This window comes from Scaptodrosophila lebanonensis, unplaced genomic scaffold (genome assembly GCF_003285725.1).
Source record: "Scaptodrosophila lebanonensis strain 11010-0011.00,11010-0021.00 unplaced genomic scaffold, SlebRS2 tig00001412-arrow-pilon, whole genome shotgun sequence".
Taxonomy (NCBI): domain Eukaryota; kingdom Metazoa; phylum Arthropoda; class Insecta; order Diptera; family Drosophilidae; genus Scaptodrosophila; species Scaptodrosophila lebanonensis.
The window spans coordinates 5354742-5378828 of NW_022060739.1; the positions used below are offsets into that span (position 1 = coordinate 5354742).

Consider the following 24087-nt stretch of genomic DNA (forward strand, 5'->3'; position numbering starts at 1 on the left):
TGATGAAATCTCTATTGAACTCCATGAATAATTGTTTTGTTAATTGTTAAATATCTCATAATGTTAAACATGTATCAATGCAAATGTATATATTTTATTGAGTGTTATGACAAAGCTAAGGAGAGGCATGTTAGGTATTCGATACCTTGTTAAGTATTATTGTAAAAGTGTCACCTGGTCACATTGATCTTGTGCCCTTTAGCTACACATTTTGAATTGTAACACATTCTGGAAATATACGCGGCCTGATACACAACAATAAATATATAGCTTAGGTTAATTCATGATCATAAGTTGCTAATATTTAATAAAAAACGAAGATTAGTGTAACTCGAAATATGCAGAATTCTTTATCAATTAAAAAATTGAACAGTGAAACTGTTAAGTATATTTTTTGAAGCCGTAAAACATCTGGCTAAGTTATTGCGAATAGGGATCGGAGCAACTTATAGAAAAAGGATCCCTTAATGCAGAAAATTACTCAATCAATGTCATAATTAAGCAGCAAAAAAATATATACATATCTTTCAAACTCGCGCTACCATTTAGAATGAACAAATTTCGATTTTGGATGAAGTACATTCTAATAAGTTTGATTGCTGCTTTCCTTTGGATATCTTTCCATTTGCAAGTACATATCAATAGTGCTCCCAATTGTAGCGCACAACACACAGATAATAAGTGTCTCTTCGTCGCAATAAGGGCGAAGCAAAAAACTTTATGCCAACAAACTTTGAAGCCGGCAAAGTGGCCAGCTGCCATGTATTTTGAATTTTTATGCTCAGGTACAAAAAATCTCCCTTCGCTTGAAACTTCAACTCGTTTCACACTTTAAATGCTTTTTAATCAAATTAGTGCAGAAAGTTACAAGTTGATAGCCATAAATAAAATATACCTTTGGCTAAAATTAAATGCCTTAAATAAAACAGCAAACACAAGTAATTTGTATAGTATGAGGGTTATATTTGAAAATCACTGAACTAAATACAGAATAATGAGCGCATTTCATACAAAAGATAATTAAAACAAAAGGCTAATAATGCTCGGTTTTCAACAGTGCTTTGATGTGATTAATTGATTGTTGAATAGAATAGAAACTAACATTTTTTGCCGTTTCCGTTTACGAAAATTGAAACAGTATTCCTATTCAGCAATTTCTATTGTTTTCAAAATGTATTTAGCAAAACTGTATTTTACAAAATAATACAATAAGTGTAGGAATACATTTGGTTTTTTTTTCGTGCCAAGCTAGGACTGTAGTATTTAATTGTAATTAATGAACTAATTTGAAACAAAATAAATAAAATAAAATAACTAATGTTCTCCATTCCAAACACAGATAGCTTGAGTCTATACGAGTATATAGATAAGCCCACATACACTTTACAATGCCTGGCTGAAGACTAAAGACAGTGTTTGTGAAGCCAGCGCAGACATGAAATGAGGCAGCATTTATGTTCTCTATTCCAAGCATAGATAGCTTGAGTCTATATGAGTATATAGATAAGCCAACTCTTTACAATGCCTGGCTGAAGACTAAAGACAGAGTTTGTGAAGCCAGCGCAGACATTTTCTTTAATGTTGACTCCTTTCACACACCCTTTATATACATTTAGGGCCATTAAGCTTAATCGCATGCTCCAGCATAAAAATACTAGGCCCTTTTAAATACCAACTTAATATGATGATTGATATCATCACACAACCCCCCTGACACGGGGTGCTGTCGGTTGCACCCAACAAACAGACGTAGATTAGACATTTTACACCCTCAAAAGTGATACGTTGTCAAACACAAGACGTGCTGGGGACTCAACCTTAGTGGGCCTGTACGTATGTACACGTACTTACGGCGCCGAAAGGCCTGTGATGGATAGATTAGCCAACTTGACGTATGAGTGATGTATGAGGTCGTGTTTGTGGGGTGTGCTGCGGTTATTAATGAGCTCGCAGAGGGCACTTTTTGCTCACTTAGGTGCAAGGTTACAGTCTGATTGAGGCATTAATTGCCAATTGATGCGAAACTAGACTTTCGGCTGGGAGTTGGGGTGGCGGAGGCGGAGGCGGAGGCGAGGAAAATCATTTCACAAATTATATGTAAGTTGGCAAACCAAGCACTCAGTCGATAAACTTGCAAATTTTGATGACGGGACATTGAAGCATAAATTATTTATGAGCATGTCACATGAATGTCGATAAGTGTGAGTGACTGTGCGGCAAGTGTGAATCCTTAATCAGCTCTGCAAATGTAAATCGACGAACGAGCCTGATGTTGCATGCCATATGCAGAGATTATACAGATAGACACTCAGCCATTACTCTAGCCAGTATGTACATGTACTATATGTATATGAGGTCGAGGACGAAATATCAAAGTGGGTGGACGGTATGGCTGCTGTTTTGTGCTCACACAACTGATTTATACACGCTGTCCTGATTATCGGCTAGCAGTTTATTTGCAGGCGATTGCTTTAAGCTTTAAAGTATTTTACATTTTCGACTAGCTGCTCAATTCGTAAAACCAATGCCCACATATTTGATTAATGCTGTGTGTTCTGCTTGATGCCCATTTAATTAATTTCGCAAAATTGGTTTGGTTTGCTTTATAGTATATACATACACACATCTACATACATGCTATATATACTTACATATACTATATGCCTTTGCCAGTGGCATATTCTGTTGCATCTCTTTTTTTCAATGTCTGACCACAGCATCTGCTGCTACGTATGCCTGATTGCACAGGTTCACGCATGAGCTCTGATTAAAAATTCGCAGCAATTGAATCATTGCATTTTTTGCTTCGTTACCTCAAATAACGCAGTAATGGCCTCTGTCATAAGTCTAATGAGCCCAGACAATTTTTATTACTTTAGGAGGAATTTACAAATTAAATTGTGTCCATGCATTGCAACTTGAAAGGCATGCTTTTAAACTCAATTAGCTGCTATTGATACTGATTTCAATTCAATTTCAACGCTAATTCGACTTTGACATCACAGAGATGTCAATAAAAATTAATAGACAGCAACAGCAAGAGTGCTTGTCAAACCGTACTATACCTAAAGTGACATAAAAGCTGACAAGCGAAGCAAATATAATATTAATCATGATTAATATAGATGTAGGTGAGTAGCTGCCGGACACAAGGCCAGTGATTTTGCACTTTTCAGCCATTTCCAGTTAAATATCTCAGCAAAGCTATGTAGGAGTTTGGGCCTAGCTTTCCGGACTTTATTATTTTAAATTTATATTTTCCAATTGCTGAAATTGGTTGTACATGCACGTTTTAATTTTTATCAATACTCACTAGTTCTCTCCTTAGCTAAGAATACATTGTACTCAACATTCTATATTCAGTTTTCAATTCCCTTAAGATTATTTTTTGAATTTTTAGTTAGATATGAAAACATCTCTGACAAATTTATAGAATTTAAATTGTGAAATTTCTGATAAATTAAAATAAATAAATAAGTTCTCATACCAAGTACCTAAGCGCTGGCAAATCAAAAATTAAATTGTGAAATTTCTGAAAAATTAAAAAATTAATTTGTGGATTTAAGTTGTGAAATTTCTGATAAATTAAACTAAAATAATGTGGACGCCATCCTATGCGATTTTCATACCTAAACGCTGGCACATCAAAAATTAAATTGTTAAATTTCTAAAAAAATAAATAATGATATTCTGGAATTAAATAGTCAAATTTCTGATAAATTAAATTCAAATATAGTGGCCGCCTTCATCTGCGATTCTTATACCTAGTACCTAGGCGCTGGCAAATCGAGAATTAAATTGTGCAATTTCCGAAAAATTAAATAATAATATTGTAAAAATAAATTGTGCAATTTCTGAAAAATTAAATAAAAATATTCCGGAATAAAAATGGTCAAATTTCTGCACCTAAGCGCTGGCAAATCTAGAATTAAATTGTGGCATTTCTAAAAAATGAAATAATAAACTTGTGGATTTAAATTGTGAAATTTCTGATAATATAAATTTCCATAATATAAAACAATTACATCGGCAGTTTACTTGTAGTTTGTGGCCATAATGAAATTTTCCTATGATCTGTCGTTAATTTCTTTTATATTAGGCAAGCTACTAACTAATAAGTTCCTCTATTTTATATTTTTTACGAATTTAATTTTTATCCTTGCACAATATCTCATATTCTAAATTTATAAGTGGTAATCTTCTGAATTGTTCAGACAGCCACTACAAATAAGTGATGTTGAGAATTCAGAAATATAAATGGCTCCAATTCAAGTCTTCTTTCTCTGTAACACAAAAATGCTGTAGCTCCTACGTAGTGAAACGAACCAATAACCACAAATCTACACACACATATAGCTTCCTAGTAAAATACAAAAGGCTGCACTTTTGCAGTTGCTGAGCAAACGGAAAAAACATTTGTGGCATAAAATTCGAAAATCGTTTTGGACAAGTAAAGGTTTTTATCGCTAGCTTAAAAGGGTTTGCAAAATACTGCACATGTTTTCAAAAAACTCTCAAAAAGGCTGCCGATGGCATGTGAAAACAGACACACATTCACAACAACATACACAAATATGTATGTATGTGTATACATGCAAACATACACTTACACACACACACATATACATACATATGTATATAGTATGTATATGCATTTGCGTATAGAAAATATTTGAAGCGGTTTTTGAGCGCCAACTACGGCGCAGGCTTAAAACGACAGAGCCTAAAAACTACAACAAATTTTCATGTTCGCAGAGTCGACTTTTTGAAAATTGCATTTTCACCGTGTGTGCGTATATGGGGTGTGTGTGTGTGTGTGTGTGTGCATATGTGTAAGTTGCCATATTTTGGCCCCTTTGGTCATAAAAGCTAAAATGTTTACGGTTCAAACGAACGCACGAAGAAGCGAAGGACGCCACCAAAGTGGATTAGGAGCAGCAACCTAGCTTTACACTCCAGCCGCTCCCTGTAACGCCCTCTCCATCCGAAATTGCCGGCGCTAACTACTGATGGAACTGCATCTCATAGCCGACTACTCTTTCTCTGCTTTTTCTTTTTTTTTTCGCCATAGCCGTAATTGTATAACAGGGCGAAGAGCCACCGCCAAAGGTGTGCCGACTGCCTGAGACCGTGCAAGTGGCTATTAGGTTGGTAGAAAGGGGATTGCGGGGCCGAAACGCACTGCTGGCTGAGTGGTTCTTTGTCTGCTCAATCGAGTAAGCGAGTTCAAAGTCGAAGCGGATATGCATATGGTGGCTAGGCAGCGTCTGAGGGCAAATGACTTGCTGGTTTTATTGGCTCTGCGAACTGATGCAATAAAGTTACCGAAAAGTTCGCTTTCCCGTCAATCGCTGAGCTTTTCAATTCAAATTGTGACGCCAAACGTTCCTATGTCGGTGTCGGTATTGGTGTCATTGTGTGTAAGTGTGTGTGTCTGTGTAAAGGTGTAGAAAAAATATGCTTTTATTAGCGCAAGCAAATATGCAAAGCTAAAAGCAAGTTTTGGCAAATAGTAGGAATAATAATAAGCTTTGGTTGCATTTTGTCACCTTTAAATTGTCATAGTTGATTTAAAATTTGCAGTTGATTTAAAATGTACAGATTTAGGACCACAAACAAGATCTTCATGAGTAAAATCTCTGTTAGTAAGTTAACTACACAAATCAAAATTAACTTTGCAAGCCCAGAAATCTTATTTTAAAAAAAGTTTATGAACAAGATAAACTTAAAGCTTAACAAATAAAAGAACAGCAAATATGTTCTATATAGTATTTGTTCCAATTTTAAATTTATTCTTATTCTTAATCCATTTTTTTTAAATAATTTTTATTTATGCCATTTCTTCAAACCAAGCACAAAAACAAATAAATAAATGAAAAATTAACAAAACATAAAGAACTTAAAAATAGACGGTTTTGCCAAGGAATTTTGCAAAATTCCAAACAATATCTAAATGTTTGTTCCACTGAAACATATTTCGGCAATTAAGATACAGATAAGACAGCTCGATCACCTTATCTTCAAGAACAAATGTTGAGTATACTCACACTTCTTTTTCTAGTTAAGCAAGTTCCAAACAATTTCTAAATGTTTGTTCCACTGAAACAAATTTCAGCAATATAGATACAGATTAAACAGCTCGATCACCTTATCTTAAAGAACTGCATATTGCAAATGTTGAGTATAAGAAACTCACACTTAATGCTCTTCTTTTTCTAGTTAAGCAAGTTCCAAACAATTTCTAAATGACTGTTCCACTAAAACATATTTCGGCAATTAAGATATAGATAAGACAGCTCGATCACCTTATCTTAAAGAACAAATGTTGAGTATAGGAAAGTCACACTTAATGCTCTTCTTTTTCTAGTTAAGCAAGTCTATCAATAGCTATTTATTTGGACAATAAAAGAATATTTTTTAAAATTTTAAGAGTATCATTTGTTTTAACTTTGCATGTGAACTCAAATTATTTTCATCACTGACACAATATTTTATATTATATGAGTCCTTTTAGCAATCGATTGATATTTGCCAAAATTTGATGTTTTTCTGCCAATATTCAAGGATTTCTTAAATGGATAAGCGGCCTAAGCTTCGCCGCCTCAAAGGGGCTGCATACCCATTGGTATACACCAAGGAACGACTCCTAAATATGTGGTTTACGTCGTTTGCAGCCTCCGTATGCGCAGATTGTTTCGTCTATCCACTGGATGTGACTAAGACACGTCTACAGATTCAGGGGGAGCACAGCAACCCTCTAGCCAAAGTGGGTAAATATCGCGGTCTCTTCGGCACGGCAATGGGAGTAATTAGAGAGGAGGGTTTCCTGAAGCTCTACGGCGGATTCTCGGCCGTTGTTGTGAGGCATTTTTTCATTGCGGGCGTAAAGCTGTGCTCCTATGATTACCTGCGCATGAAATTCTCCACCGTCAATGCAGAAGGCAAACATGAATTGTCATTTATGCGTGGCATGGTCGCAGGCCTAATCAGCGGCGCTATCTCCACGGTCGGCAGTAATCCCCTCGACCTAATAAAGCTCCAGATGCAAATGGAGAGCAGAAGACGTTTACTGGGCCTGCCACCGCGCGCCATCAATATCATTCAGTCGGCTAAGTTCATTCACTCCACGGGTGGCATTCGCAGCTTGTGGCGAGGCTTTACGCCAAACGTTATACGCGTCAGTCTCTACTCTGCAGGTGAGCACTCCACAGCATTAATAAAGCACAAACTTACGATTAACTCAATTAGGGGGCATTGCTTGCTATGATATCAGCAAACAACAAATGATGAAACTACTGCAAAGTGAGGACAATTTGCTCATCCAGTTTCTGGGATCGATGATTGCAGGCTTTGCTTGCTCTGCCCTTAGTTCACCGGCCGATGTGGTTAAGTCGCGCATGATGAATCAGCCGATTGATGAACATGGCCGTGGACAACGCTACAAGAACAGTTTGATCTGCTTTCAGCAACTAGTCAGAGATGAAGGTGTATTGGCCATGTATAAAGGGTTTGTACCCTATTGGCTGCGTTGTGGACCTTGGTTTTTAGTCTTTTGGATGAGTTTTGAGGCATTACAACGTCTTCAAGGCGAATCATCGTTCTGACAATGGTATGCAAGAAATTTTGTAGTAAAGTGTTTTTCTAGCTAGTAAATGAAAAAATCTTTCGTAAAAAAACTAAATCTAATACTTTTTTAAAGGTAGAAGTCTAATTTGGGGTATTGCCCATATTTTCTTTTTTTTTTTTTATAATAAACTTTTAATTAATTCTTAAGCTTCTCTCTGTCGGAGCAAAGCAAGCCGAAAGGCTAATAATATTCCCCCACCGGGGCGGTGGCGTTTATTAGATGTTATTGGAATTCGATTAGATTTCTCCTACTTAGGCTTTCCTAGGTTATGAGGCTTTTTTTTATATTATTCATATAATTTTTCAGTCAATGAATATAAATAAATAAAATAAAAATACTAAACATAGGGTGAGTAAGGACGGATTTTTTGTCCTGCTGAACGCGAATATTTAGTATATCTGTGCAACTATTTCTCATTCAAACGAATCGTTCACCATAATGTTCATTATTTTAATGTTGATTTCCGAGCAATAGTGTATTGCTTGTGGTGAATCCAAGTTTTTTTCACATTTCAGTATATGCTTGCATGTTGCGGTTTCTATTACTTTTTGAAAAATTAACACGATTGAATAGAGTTTGCCATTTTCAAGCTCAAATGCAATTCATTTTCCGCTCGGAATTTGCTATCCCATAGACTTTTTCATTACAAATTGACTTGCATTTCATTGCTTGTTATATTTCTTAAAATCAAGAATCTAAGCAACGTTAGGTCTTAACTGCCAGAAAATATGATAATTATAATACAGATAATAATAAAATGAATCGATACTAGTGCTTGCTAATAACTTTTCAGTTCAGAACAGGCTTAAAGCCAGTACCATCACAAATCTGTTCACTCTAGTGTCATTTTGTTATTATTTTTGAAGCTAACACTTCATCAAAACCATATAATTCAATATTGGCAGTCATATAAATCGCTTGGGGCTGCTTAAACTGCATAAGTTAAATAAATGATAGCCCATAAACATTCTTTCTGCGTTTAGCCCTCCACACTCACTCATTTTCCACTACACGCGCCAGCCCATATCCATTTCTTAAAAAACCATAAATCATGTCATTGCATTTGGCAGTCAGGCACTAGTGTCGAAAAATTTGAGTGGGATACCACAGAAATATTTTCGAATTGAGGGAAAGTTTCTGCCATGTCGACATTTTAAGCATTTTCATTTCCATTTGAAAGAGAGCAGACTTTTTGCATTAATCATACGCACTGTACGCCACATGGTAAATGCTTCTTAAATTGCGCTTTGCGTCGGTTGAGAAAATGTTGACATTTATTAAAATAATAAACGAGATTTGCACAATTATAACACATTTATGAAACGTGTTCTTGCATCTGCAGCTGTCTCCTCCTTAAGTGTGTGTTTGTTAGTGTGCGTATTGTCCTGACCCTAAGCTGACTGCCATAATTTCTCATGCACGCAAATGCTGCAAAAATGAATGCCACACACACACACACTCACACACACATATACTGCAAAGCGAAAAACGTGCAACTGATGGAACATAAACATGAGACTCACGTACGTTGCATAAATATTTTAATTCTACTGAAATTTGTTGATAGTTTTATGCGTTGTATGGATGCGCTTGGCATGCATCAAGTTCTTGACTCGCGCTCTTAAGTGAATTATTTAAGTTGGCAATGGACTTATTTATTATGGAATTTTCACAAAGATGAAGTGAGCGCGTACCACTTTTTATACCCTGTATCCGAAGGACAAAAAGGGTATATTAGGTATGTAACAGGAAGAAGGAAGCATCTCCGACCCCCATAAACTATATACTATACTTACATACATTCTTAATCAGTATGGATAGGTGAATCGATATAGCAATGTCTATCGATGTTTGGATAAAGAGAGCTCGATTTTTTCCGATGTTTCTGAGCGCGATACATCGACGATAAATGAACTCATGAACTCATTAACTAATTGAAATAACCATTTAGCAACGAGCTATTTCTGTGATGTCTAAAGTTTTTTTTTTACAGTTAATCAATGGCAAAAAGTATTATGTCTATTCAAATATTCAAAACAAATTTTTAAAATATTGAAATCGAATTTTAGTGCCTAAGCTAAGCCCAAGTTGGTTGATAAAAGCAAAACGTTGTATTAAATCATAGTATGTGCATAATTATTGTATTATTTAACCTACTTCAATACCTTGGAATACCTTGTGTTGAGCAACGCAAACTACCATTCAAAGGAAGCAATCTCATTCATTGACTATTTAGTTTTCACAAAGTTATAATTGATGCAAATATTTATTCTCAGAAAACTCATCGAAGAAGTTTACTAGTTGCAGAACAAATTGAAAATAAAATCATCAAAGCAAAAATCATATGTAAATATTTATTATTGCATGGCGAATAGTTTTTAAAAAGGCAAGGTAAATACTTGCTTACATATTTACAAACCTACATACATATACGTACTCGTTTATAGCCATGCCTTGACTTGCTCTTCATCAACTACCGAGGAAGGAGAAACAAGGACAAAGGCAATCTTTTCATTTTCTTTTCTTGCTACTCTTCGGCATTACACTCTATTGGGATGCAATTAAATGCACATGGCTGTACAAGCACACACACACACACACACACACACACACACACGCTCTTACCAAAATAGCTCAGTTGCTTCTTACAAAGACTACATACAACATAACATCCTGCTGTACAACTGTTCCAATGCAAGTTTATATGTATGTTTGTTTGTTTATAAGTACATATGTACGTTTTTTGATGCGCTTTGTAAGCTCTTCCATTTCAACTGTGTTTGTTTTTCTCTTATTAAGAACAACATGAAGGCAGGTGCACACAAAGGTTCTCTTTAATTTGGCATTTCGTTGCGATTTGGTAAAATGTGAAACATTTGGGACAAACTTTTGTATTCAGCTCCACTGGGGTACCCAATTTGGGATTCGAATTAAAAGACAATGTGTTGTGTCATTTTCTGGCTAGCTGGCTCGTAAAATTGCATGTGCATGAGTGTTTGTTTGTCTATTTGCAACACCATTGACCGATAAACCGGGACAAAAATTGTGAAAATTCCTTAAAATGCACCTAAATGTTAAACTGATAGGCATTCAAATAGGCGTGCACTTTGAATTACGCTTCCAGTCGTCGAACAGCTGTTCATTCGCAATACCATTCACAATGGATATAACAGCTTTCGTCGTAATTAACATTTCTGTTTAATTACAGCCACAATAACAGCCATGTTATCAAATACAAAAATGTTGACAGTGGCAATATATATGTCATCAGAAAAAAGCTGCTCTGGCAGGAAAATGTACTCAATTCTTTAAATTTTAAATCTTCTTGGCCAAGGTTAAATTATTTAGACTTACAAAAACTCTTAAATATTCCTAAAATCATAAATAATTATCGTAATTAGTTACTACACTAATAAGTCCACTTAGTCTACTCTTTATTTAATTATTTTGTACTATTTTTGAAAATTAATTTTCCGCTAAAACGAGCAATTTAATTCTAGTTGAAACAGAGAATCTGTCTACACTAATGGCCAAAGCACTACAGTTTTCTCATACTTTTTCTCAAATATTTTCTTATATTGACTAAACGAGAAATTGACGAGAGAAAAAACCTCCTCAGTCCAAGTCCTCAGAATCTCTTAATTAAATTGAGTAAAATGGAAATTGCGAATACTTCGAAGCTCTCTTAGAGCAATTCACATTAATCATTCGTCCTGTCTTGCATCGCATCGCATCGCATGCATGCATAAAACTCTGCACACATCCATCAGTTTAATGGAATATCATATTTGATTTGTTTTCAATTCAGAAATTTGCTTCAAATGTTATCAACCGGGTGTTTTTTTTTCTTCTTCGACCAACACAATTTTTAATAGAATTACTTTCCAGACTTTTGAACAACAAACTGAAAGGCCCTCCGGGCAAGTGGAAAACAAATTAAACTGCTGGGGGAAGGAAAAATGCGGAAAAAACGCAAAATCCAAATGCTGCTGACTCATAACTTGAACAGCCATAACAAACCAGTGCACATACACACACAGTCGCGCCCTCTGACTAAACAACTTTGTTGAAAATTTTATTGAATTAAACCAATTTTGTATGCATGGTGTATGTGAAGCTGTTTGGAAGAATGGACATAGCCCTCGGACCAGTTCGGTGGCCAACAACTGTGGCTCACGACAAATTCAAATCACGTAGTTGGGTTCAAAAACGTTTTAAACGCTTTTCAATCCACACACAATGCAATCAGATACCATGCACTGCGGCCGAACCACAAACGCCTGCGTGCTGCCTCCCGTCTGCTGCCTACCGCCTACATTTGAACAAATGCCTGTGGGTGTTGTTCGGGCCATGTCTGGATGGGGATATGCACACAAATTGCAGGCACTAGCTTTGATATGGCCAACTCCAGTTGGCGGCATCACGCCCAGCGGCTAGGTGACAATGTGCGCAGGTCGAGACGTGTTCACTTCTCGGTACTGTACTACACGGCGTATGTGTGTTGTCCTGTGTGCAGTGGTCTATATATGTTTTAAATTGCCTTTTTATTTTAATGCTTTTAAATATATTAGTACTTTTCTGAAAATGAAATTTTATTTTCTGGGAACTTCCCCAATTGAAAATTCTTGATAAATTTTCTCGTTTTGTTACTTAATACTAAGCCTTTCATCAGACTTTATAAAATCAAATCAGAAAAGAAAATGAATTAAATGAAGCGGTCTTGCTTCTAAATATTATTATTTACAGTATTATTGTGTACATGAGAAGTATTTTTCAAATACAATAGTCGATTTGTAAGAAAAGGAACCTTAAGAATTGTGTATAAGATATATCATAGATACATTTTTTTACAAAAATAATAGGAAATAATATAAAGGTTATATTGATTTCTCAAAAACAATGAAGAGGGGCTAATCTTATGAATTTTCTAGATAATTTTACATTAATTAAAACACAGCAAACATTTCTTTGAAAACATTATAAAAGTAATAAAAAAAATATTTTGGATTTTAATAGTTGTTTTAATATTTAATTATGAATATAAAATAGATTGTCCATTCGGTTGCAAAATAATTTTTAAATTGTAGATAATACGCAGAAAATAAGTTTAACATTCTCATTTAAATCGTATGTCACATTATTATTATTAAACGTTAAAATTGTTAATAGCATGTCTATCAAGCATGCAAATCAGAAATTATTGTTCATATACATATGCTCTTCTTAATTATTTATATGAAAGTAGTGTTTCGAAGTTGCAAAATATTTCATAAACTTTTAACTTTTTTGTAGATGCTACCAAAACACGTTTATTAAGATAATACACCTTTTACATATTAAGAAAGTAAACCTTTCACTACACTAAATTAATTCATATACTATACATATGCCCATATCAATGTCGAATGTGGACTCACCACAACGCTGAAAAGTTAGCCTGCAGCAAACATCATGCCCAGTCTCAAGTGTCTAGTTGAAACCAACTTGGCACCCGAGCAATTAAATCTAACCAAGAACACCCCGAAAACACTTGGCCGGCGACGCTTTGGGAGCAGTCCGCGTGCACTTTACATTGAAATGGCCGCCCGCATCAGCATCAGCAATTGAATGATAACAGCAGCTGCTCAACGTTAAAACCGGCAGCAATTTCAAATGAAAAGAGGGCGCCATTTGTTGACTGCGCTTGGCTGTTTGGATGCTGATAAAGACATATAGCCACAACATGCATATATATGAACGTACATATAGGAAACGCAAATGAAACCCGGTTTCAGATGCAGTATCAAAACACCGCAGAGCTATGGCAGTCAACGATGAATCCAATGCGCGGCCATTTCCGTCCACATACACTGACAAAAACGGCAATTTCGTGCTGTAATTGACCAAAGATTTACACTAAATAGTTTTAAAATCAATTTATAATCTTTAAGTCAATTTTCTTATAATCTTATCAAAGTTTTTCTTTGTTTTAAAGAGCACAAATTGCCTTTGATTTTGTTTGCCGCTTATTCAGTAAATAGTAAGGATTTATTCCATTCGTCTTTCAATATCTAATTAAAGAGTTGGCAGTTGAAATGCGTAAAAATCTGTGGCCAGACTGTCACATATACTCTCACAAATCTAATAGATCTAATAACAAATCTGTACACAAATTTGTTTTGCTTAATTTAGATAAGCATTTGTTTAAAGGCACAATTAATTTGACTAATTTGAAATATCCATTTAATTGACTCCTTCAATATCTTATTAAAGAGTTGGCAGTTGAAATATGTACAAATCTGTGGCCAGGCTGTCACATATATACACACTAATTCATTGATTTATTATGCGTTTTATGTATATTTTAAAAATCTAATAGATCTAATAACAAATCTGTACACAAATTTATTTTGCTTAATTTAGATAGGACTTTTTTTATGGGCACAAATATCCAATTATTTTACCCCAAATTAATCTCTCATATTCTCTTGTTACCATTTTATCTGAGTAAAAGCTTAACATTTTTTTTTCGCAGTGTAGCTGCAACTTCCGGCTAAATTTGCGGCCTCAGCTGCTCTGACTGTTTACCAGTCTAGCCGCTTGCTTTCAAATAGAGTTTCCTGACACCAACTCCACTTCTCCTCCTCTGTAACCCTCCACCATCGACACTTCCGCCTCTGGTTGCCTTTACTTTGCGGTTTAAAGCTCTGAAATTTTTATGCGCCAATGCACAATTTATGATTATTTCATGCCATTTTAATTTGTGCAGTCAGCTCCGCGCGTTTTAAAATGAATAGTTTCGACTCGGGGCTGGAAGATTGGCTGCTGTGCTGGATTGACTGCCAGTATGCGTAGGCTTATATGTGTGTGTGAGTGTGTGTGTGTGCCTCATTAATTCCATGCACGTGGTTGCCTTGGCTGCTGGAGCCGCACCCCAGATACTGCCGCTAATAAAACACAAATGGAAAACATATAAATCAGTGCCCTTGGCACGTGGCTGCCGACAAAAGTGAAGGCGCGCGCAATCCCAAGACACAGTAGCTTCTCCACAGCGACTTCTACCCCTCCGGGCAGGTGTTCAGATATGAATGCGTATGTGTATGTGTGTGCGGGTCAGCTTGCACCTTTTTCTTTTGCGCCGTCACGTTGTAAATCTCGTGAGAGCAAACACAGGCATCAAAGGACACACACCAAATGCCATGAGCAGTCAGTGACACAACACGCGTGACGTTTTACGGAACATGCTTCCACTGGCGGTGCCCAAAAGTGGCTCCGTGGTTGCATTATAAATTAAAACTTGTCAACGAGCAAAATCAACAGCTGCGACCAAGTGTTTGAGGACTTCTGCAAAGTTATGCACAAGCAGACAAACGCACAAATCACACCCGAAGGGAAGTGTGTAATATAAGTCTAAATAGGCAAGAAATTAATTAAAACTTTGGCAAGGATTTAGACGCGTGATGAAAATCGGATAAAAATAAACTAGATACTGATTAAATAAAACAAGCTACTAAGCTACAGCGTTACCACATTTAATAGATATTAATTAAATATTTAATGGCTTAACTGCACTCTTTTCGAATTAAAAAAATCGACAACTTAATTAGTCTTCTGCTAAGAGAAGACCAATTAGCACGGGGTCACCAAATTGTATTACAAAAGACAGCATGCTTATTCTTCTATTATCTATTCTCTTCTATTCAGTAATAATTGAATATTGAAGAGATGAAAAATGCTTACAATATTTATATAAATATGTCCTATATAAACAATACTTTAATCATTTTCGTTCAAGGAAAAGTAAAGCCTTTTTAACAAGAAGGAAAGATGTGTTGCTAGTAAGGGTAAGATCATCGTAATCTAAAAAGGGATTTGCAAAACGTAGTCAGCAATTCATCCAGACCATCGTAATGGTAGAGTCCTCCTAGTTGTAACAGAAGAGTAAAGACGTTATTATCAACTTCTAAAGAAGTGCTTGGCCACAGATGGACGATTTATAGCCCAAAGCAGTAAGGTAACAAACAAGGTTGAGTTCCCAGAGCAGCAACTTTCTTTTCATTTTGAAACTTTTAATGCATCATTCACTTTTGGATTCGCAATAACCAATATTGAATGCAGGCTAATAATCCATTCACTAACTCTGCTGCACCACAGAGGCACTAAACTTTTGCCAGCTACTGCATAATAGGCATACTGTATATAGCCGTGTATATATATACTTCCATATATATACATCTGCTTGTGCGTATGTACAACAAAGCAATGCAGCCTCTTCTAGCCAATTGTTTGCAACTTAATGGCTGTTTGTATAAAAAATTTCCAAGCCATTGGATAATGCAAACTATGCCATATAATCGTATGATATATGCCTAATCTCTGTTCGAAAGTTTCGCCAAAGTGCTCTCAGCCCAGCCCAGTCCGTATGGAAATGCTGGGGTACTGGAATGCAGGAGGGGGAGCAGATGGGGGAAAATGGAGAAATTGCTGCAGACCGTTGAGTTCGCTAAGCCTCACAAGTTCTCGGGTATATACCAGAGTCAATTTTAGCGATTAAATTAAGAATGCATAACTTGCAGGCTTAACATCGTTGTTGGGGGGGAGCAGGATGTGCGGCGAGCAACAGACAATTTCACTGGCATGGAAATGCTTTTCCTAGGCAACTAACTACTTTGATTTTTTTTTATTTTTTATTAACCATCATGGCTGCAACTTTTTTTCCTCTGCATTTTTCTTCCCCTTTCCTTTCCTTTCCTTTCCTTTTAATTTCCTCACGTTCTGCTCGTTGCCTTTGACTTTTGCGCGTGTTTGTGTTTCGGTGGCTCCATCCACAAGCCTAGACTCATGCTCCTGCTCCTGCTCCTGCTCCTGTTGGCCGGGTTGTCCAGGGTGTCGCTGCAGAGCAGCTGCTACTTATCTGCTTTTTCAATTTGTGATTTGTTTTCCTTTTTTTCTTTCTGCCTCACTGCCGGACCCACAACATGCCTGTTCAGGGATCCTTGGCAGTGGTCGTGCAAATGTTTGCAGCAGGTTTTACATTCCGCCACATCAGTTACTGCTTTTGTTGTTACTAGTGTTGTTGTTCTTGCCGCTGCTCCTGCCAGAAGCTCCTGAACGTGCCCAGTCTCGCCTTTGGCTGCATCTTCTGCTTAAGTTGCACATTTTTTTTAAAATCTGTTTGACCTGCCTGGTGATGGGCAAATAGTCACGCAATAAGGGCGTTGCGGAAATCATTTTGTTGGTCAACTAAGTGGTCCGAGGAGTAAGAGTCATGCCCAGTTGACCGTCTGCTTAGTTGAAATACAAATAAAGTGTGTTTTTCGCTTTCATCAAAAGGGTATTTACAGCCATAACGACATTCAAAGGACTGGAGAGTCTCATTTTCTTGTTATTACCGATAGTTGTTGTAACTAGAATCACATTATTTTTATTTTAATTACAATTTTTATATTATAGCAATAATAAAGACACATTAGGTTTTATTTTTGTTAGTATTTAAAAAAGATTTGTGTAAACAAAAACATAAAAACGAAGTTCTTCAAACAGTATACTAAAAAATTACTTAAAATAGGCTGTTTTTATTAACATGGCTTTAACTGTTAAAATAACAATATAAATATATTATATATGCATATGCTGCTTATGGTCAATATCATTTGAACAGATGCATTTTTGCAGAACTGTAAGAACAGCATTATGTTTTTCATTTTGATCAGATTTTACAAAATTTAAACTGTGATCATCATCAACTCTTGTTTTTTTTTTGGTTGGTTTTTGGTCATTGTTACCAAAATCCAAAACTAAATAAGCTAATCTCAAAAAATATATACTCGTCAATTAAGAAATAAGTATTAAGTAAGATTTGTTCAACAAAATGCACACATTGTTTTGTTATTAAGAGAAAACATAAAAAAACCTAATTCCAAAAAAGTTTCTTGTAGGAAAAAATAACATTTTACGCAACTCTTATTGGTATTAATAATATTGAAAGAAAAGGGTGTCACAAATAAAATACGAATGAGGGTTGCGTTGTTGTTTTAAACGTCTTTTTCACTCGATCTTACACTTAAGACTAATCCGTCGCGTCTGCGTCTTTAGCAACCCGCATTGCATTGCATACGAGAGAGTATTTTCCGTTACAACAGTGAGAGATCATGGCATGGGAAAGGCAACTAGGCTGCAACAATAAGTAATATAGCAGTTTCAAAAATGAAAATTTATAAATAATTTAAATAATTAATGCATATAATCACAAGAAAAACTTTTGCAAATCCAACTCTGATTCGCTAGTGTGACCAAAGCTTCTATCTGCTATACGAAAGATTACTAATTTATGCTTTCTTTACTTATTTCTTTCTTTTTCTGGCACTCCTTGCAAGCTGATAGCTCATTAATTGCTATGATTTTCTTTATTATATTCATTTTTCTTTACATTCGTGCTGTTTTTGTATTTAGGATTCGCATTTTAGCATATACATACGTTCACGCCCTCATCTCTATACCCCGAGTGCTGTCCATCGTAGGGGTCGCATGTGTTTGTTTTCAACACTCTTGTTTGCTTTGGGCCTTGCTTGTAATTTCTGCACGGCTCCAAACAACAGCAACAGGACAAAAAGAAGAAGCAGAACTTTGCAACGCTTGCATTTGCAAATAGTTTTCACAGAAGCACACACACACACACACACATTTACATAAATACACACAGACACATAGCTAGCTTTACTAGTTGCTGTGGCAGGTCATGCCCACAGCATTTGCGGCTCCATAAGGCAAAGCAGAGAGTGGCGACAATGATAATGATAATGATGATAATGATGATGATAATGATGATAATGGTGCAAGGAAGGGGCACGGCAGCAGCGGCAGCCTCCCTTTTAATTTGTTCAAAAGCGCACGCGAGAAAAAAATAACTAGAGAGTAAAATCAGATGGCATGCTATAGCAACAATAGATGTTATATTGTTGTTTGTTTCGTTAGCACCCGCACACAGACTGTCTGGCCCACGCACACACTGACTCACCCACACTTACACACACATGTGCGTCTATGCATTACTCCGACTGGTCGGTTGCACTAATAGCTCGTTCCTGCATGCTCTGTCCTGTGCTCAGCATTCTGTGCCACACATAATTGAATTAAGGCAGCTGACTCCCATTACTCCATACTCTACTATATTTCCTCGCCACCCGCTTGCCTTTGCACCTTCACTGCCACTATCCCTTTGTTTGTCTGTGTGCGTTCATGTGCGTTTATATTTGAGTTCGTTCTTCGCTCGTTCGTTTGTTTGTTTGTAACTATCGTCCTTCCCTGCGTCCGCTGGCGCCCTCAGCTTTTAGTCTACGCCATTTTAAGTGCACCATCGCCACATATGTATGCACATTTAAAAGCATAAAAATGGTGGGAAAAAACTTTGGGGTCTCCGGGGCACCAAAGCCATTTGTGTGCAACAGCAGCAGTTGCCGCTTTATGGTTGACTTTATTTTAACAAAGTGTTTTTCTTTATTTAATTTGCTTTGTACTTAAAAAATAAATGGAAGTAAAACTTAACCATTGGACTGTAATTCGGGCATTTGAATTATATATATATATATATATATATATATATATATATATATATATATATATATATATATATATATATATATATATATATATATATATATATATATATATATATATATATATATATATATATATATAATAAATACATAATATGTTAACCATTTTCAACAATTAAAAACAGGTACTCTGTTTCAAATCTGGCTAAATTCCGGAGATTTCTCATTTTATTAACTAAACACGAAAGTTATTTCAATAGCATGCAATCCAATATATCATTACAAATATATTTGTTGTTGAAGATCATCTTTAAATGTGGCTTATACTACTTTAAATGAATAGTTCAGAAGGATTTTTTTGTTAAGTTATTTATTTTGCTGGAAAATTAACTGCTTTTTAAATTTATTTGTATATTCCATGTTCTTCTTAATTACCTGTTGCTATATAATGCTATTTTTATATTGATAAATTAATTCAGCTAACAAATATCTAAAGCTCCAAAATAAAAAGCAATCATTGAAAGAATTTTTTATTAATTTTAGTATTAATCCAACGCAATCGTGTACAGCTTCATTAATTCAGAAAATTTAATATCTAAATCGATTTATTCCTGAGTAATTTTGAAATCCAATACCAATCATTGTAATTACTTATTATTCTCTTGCCTGAAACTTGATATTTTCATACATACTCGTACATATTTCATGTTAAATTGTCTCTGCAGGCAATTAATCGAGATAAAACCACAAATCTTCTTCTAATGCACTCACATGAAACACCCGCAAGCAACCCCTTCAACCAAAGCAAACTCATTATTATTGTGCTGCTGGGCGCTTAAATGCCCCAAGAGGATTTCAATTTCAACCTATAAAGTCAGATTAAGGCCATCGACTGCATTTGGCTGCTTTAAGCTTATTGTTTGTTTGTTCTATGATTTGCCTGTTTTTCAACCAAAATGAATGTGAATAGTTAAAAAGGCATTGCACTTGTCAATTGTGTGAGCTGGAAGCTTATTTTATAAATAAATATGTTTATTTGTTTTAGTAAATAAATAAACAAGAAAATAATCACGGACTGCAAATAATGTATGTTTATCTTGGCTTAATGACTAAGAATTTATCAATTTTCCGCTTATTCCACACGAAAAAGGTAAAATTACAACATGAGTTTATTTTTAAGCAAAAAATAAAACTCATGATTTTATGTCTTCTATTTTTTTTACTTGTAAATCCATTGAGTTGTGAATTATAACTCAAAATTAATCATTATTTTCTGGGTAGTTCAATTAAAAAAATAAAAATATTCATTAGTTTGTAACACTTATAATGATTACCGTCCCTAAAAATAAAATCTATTCAAATTTTATTTTATTTTTATTAGTCAATGAGTAGCTATTACTTAACGGTATTGAATTCAGATAACAAAGTCTTCTTATCTATTAATTAAACTGACAAATAGGACTTACATATTAGCACTTAGACTTTAAAATGTTTCCTCGCACACAGTTCATTAGTTTTAAGCCCTGAAAAGTAGGCAATAATATTTGATGTTGACAGACACTTAATAAAACGTAGAATATTCATTCATTCACTCATATAAGTCTACATGCGTTTACACATGACTTTTAATTTGTCCAAGTATTACATTCCACAGTCAAATGTTTCAGACTCTACCGATACAATAAATTTAACATGCATCATCCACCCACCCCATCCATTTGCACACAAAACCAAAATCTTCCGGCTTATGTGACAGGCCGAAACAAATTTTTCAAGTCTCTCGAGCTTACCACATGACATACTCAACCTGTCAGCACACACTCAAGTGTATATACTACACTCACAGCTCATATGTATGCTTGCATGTGAAGCCACAATCCAAGAAAAGTATATGAAACAACCACACTCGCATTCTACATTATGCATGCAGTGCAAGCAAATGGCCAGAAGAATATTCAAAGCATTTAGCAACTCATTGTCCCTTTCGACGCAAGCAGAAACAGCAGCAACAAAAACATCATCCTTAAAAATATTCATGATTCTTGAATTGTATAATTTAAGTTTGCACATAAAATCACACCATAAAGCTCTGAAAGCGGAACACTTGAGACATATGGGTATGCATACTTGTATATGAGGAGGCAATATGTAGGTAAGTACATAGTTATACTTATGCACAGCCCTAGGAATTTCTTTATGTCTTAGGCATAGATATTTTTTCTAAATTAATATTTGAGTATTAAATTCAAAAATTTATCGCAATTTCTGCTTGAGACTGTCTTTGTAAGCAAAGTGACATCGAAAAATAGGTTAGGTAATAAAATTATGAAAATGTATTCAAATTTAAGGAATATTACATAAATAAAAATAATTGTCAAAAGAATTTGTTTCAACTGGACAAAATTGAATTAACATGTGAGTATTAAATTAAAAAATGTATCAAAATTTCTACTTGAGGCTGTCCTTGTAAGCAAAGTCACATCGAAAAATAGGTAAAAATAGTAAGTAAACGGTATTCAAATTTAAGGAACATTATATAAACAAAAATAATTGTCAATAGAATTTGTTTCAACTGGAAAAAATTGAACTAATATTTTTGTATTAATTTAAATTTCTGCTTGAGGCTGTCCTTGTAAGCAAAGTGACATCGAAACATAGGTAAGGTATACAAAACGGTAGTCAAATTTAAGGAACATTATATAAATAAAAATAATTGTGAAAAGAATTTGTTTCAACTGGAAAAAATTGCAACGAGAATATAACATTTTTGAGATTTTATCTATCAGCCTGAATTCCGTCGACGTAAAAGAATCTTTTGATTGCGCTCATAAAATCTCACCCTCGTCAAAAGACTGACACAAGTAAGTAAATGGGGAATATACATTAAATATTGTCACATTCCGCTGCTCTCCCCTTTTGTTTAAATATTTTCCAACATCAAATATTAAAGTGAAGAGCAAAATTGAAAGGTGATAGCTGAAAAAGAAAAACGGATAAGGTTGTCGAAAACATTTTCAAATATGTTACCTTTTGATTTCAAAGAGAGTATTTTGCTACCCGTAATACCAAATCTGACCACAATGCTTTTTCCTAGCCACTCGCTGCCCTAAAAGCTGCCCCAAAGGGTGCTTCAAAGCGCCACATTACACAGTTCAACACACACATACGCACACACTCGCACACAGCATATTATATTTAAATATTTTAAAGCAACGGATGGGACGCATTTGACACTCAAAAAAGGAAGAAAAACAGGATACGTTAGCCCAACAAAAGCGAAAGCAGCTCAGCACAAAACTTGTGTGCCATAAAAATGCTATAAAATTTTACAAATAGGATAGATAGGATATATATATATATATATATACATAAGTATGTATGTACGTACGTAGAAATACGAGCAGCTAACAAATATCTGCAATACTAAAGTGCGGTGAGCATACACTGTAAAAAATAACAAACCTTAATGCCTGTTGAATTTAGCAATATTTATTTAAGTAATGTTCGTTATACTTATATGCTATATATTTGTCACTGGGAAATTTGAAAAGTACTCCACCGATTAAGCTTAAATTTTGAACAGATTCGTACAATTTGATCCCGGCATTATCATAATATTAGTAACAAAGCCGCGACGGTCAGAAAACGATCAACTGTGGAAAAGCAGTCGAGTCTTCTGCAGTCGCATCCACTTTCAATCGGACTATATAACTTTAATTCATCATGATCGTGGAATTTTTGCTTGAGCGCTTCGTAATTGAGATGTGCCATTCAACAAATCATACGTATTAGTATGTTTCTGGTATTACTTTCCAAAATTTTTATAACTTTCTGTCGTTTTTCTTATTTTTGACAATGAATGATAAGAGATGGGCAGAAAGAGATTCATAAAAGCTTACGGCGAAGCAATAGACCAGTAAGAGCATCTATTAAAGCATACCCGAAAAGCAAGCACTTGTCTAATAAACTAGAATTATAAATATATAGATGCAAAACCGATAAACCAAGGATGTTTTGAGAAACGAGAAGCGTCCTGAAGTATTCAATGTAAAAGAGAAGATTTTCAGTGGCGCACAATGGAATTTTTCTCTTCCTCTATATTGAAGCTAATTGAAAATTGGAAATCTTAGAAAAAATTGGAATCTCAGACCCGGTGGGGGAAGATTTTTTAGCCAGTCCGGCAAGCTATGCCCCGTCTCACAGCCGATCCTGGTCCGCAAATGGCTGACAAGAGAGGGTCTTATTAAAGGAAAAGACAGTTCAGTTGAAAAAAGGTGAAAATACTTAAAGGATGAGCATAAAACCCGAAAAGGATTGTGCGATGCATAATCAGTTGTACACCTACTAAGGAAAAAAGGAAGACAATTTCTTGTCATTCTGGAAAGAACTTAGAAATTAAGACGACCTAATAGGAAAGGAGAATCAACACTACCGGCAATCAGTTTTTGGAGAAATACAACTCCAAGGACAGTCCTCCGATTGGCTAACGAAGGAAGATTAATAAGCAGAAGTCTATATAAATATTTATATATATTATAAAATCAATAGACTGCTTTTAGTCGAACCAAGGAAAGAGGGAAGTTTGTTACTAAGTTTCAATTTAACAACATCTTTCTCATTTAAAAGATTTCGAATAAGCTTAATTATATTAAGGTTCCGGTGGTGCTAAGAACTCAGGGTTGCTTCAGGAAGGACTGCTGTTCTTCCAGTTCTCTGTTGGCTGGCATGCACGAGCATGTTTTTATAAGTAATTGCACATTTTTTGGTCATTCGCCTGATTTTCTTGCCATTGACGGCGAAAGATGTGAAGTAAATTCAAAGCAGCGCATTTTCTCTCAGTGTACTTATGTACATGTGAGCTTTTTATGCTATGCCCGGCAAGTGCTTTGAGCATTTTTACAAATGTCCGTTTCTCTAGTTTCATTG

At 35.3% G+C, this 24087-nt stretch overlaps 1 protein-coding gene across 1 annotated transcript; it reads left to right on the forward strand.

Annotated features, from left to right (window-relative positions):
* Positions 1–6492: 6492 nt before the first annotated feature.
* Positions 6493–7604, forward strand: LOC115631262 (mitochondrial uncoupling protein 4C-like). Its single transcript, XM_030527973.1, has 2 exons — positions 6493–7196; positions 7249–7604. Exons 1-2 carry the CDS (start codon positions 6575–6577, stop codon positions 7602–7604), a joined length of 978 nt encoding a protein of 325 aa, XP_030383833.1. The 5' UTR covers positions 6493–6574.
* Positions 7605–24087: the final 16483 nt, after the last annotated feature.

Excerpts from the sequence above, each read along its gene's own strand:
- LOC115631262 (XM_030527973.1), top strand. The coding sequence starts at position 6,575 with ATGGATAAGCGGCCTAAGCTTCGCCGCCTCAAAGGGGCTGCATACCCA. Across the intron at positions 7,197-7,248 it reads CGTCAGTCTCTACTCTGCAG|GGGGCATTGCTTGCTATGAT; the intron begins GTGAGCACTCCA and ends TAACTCAATTAG.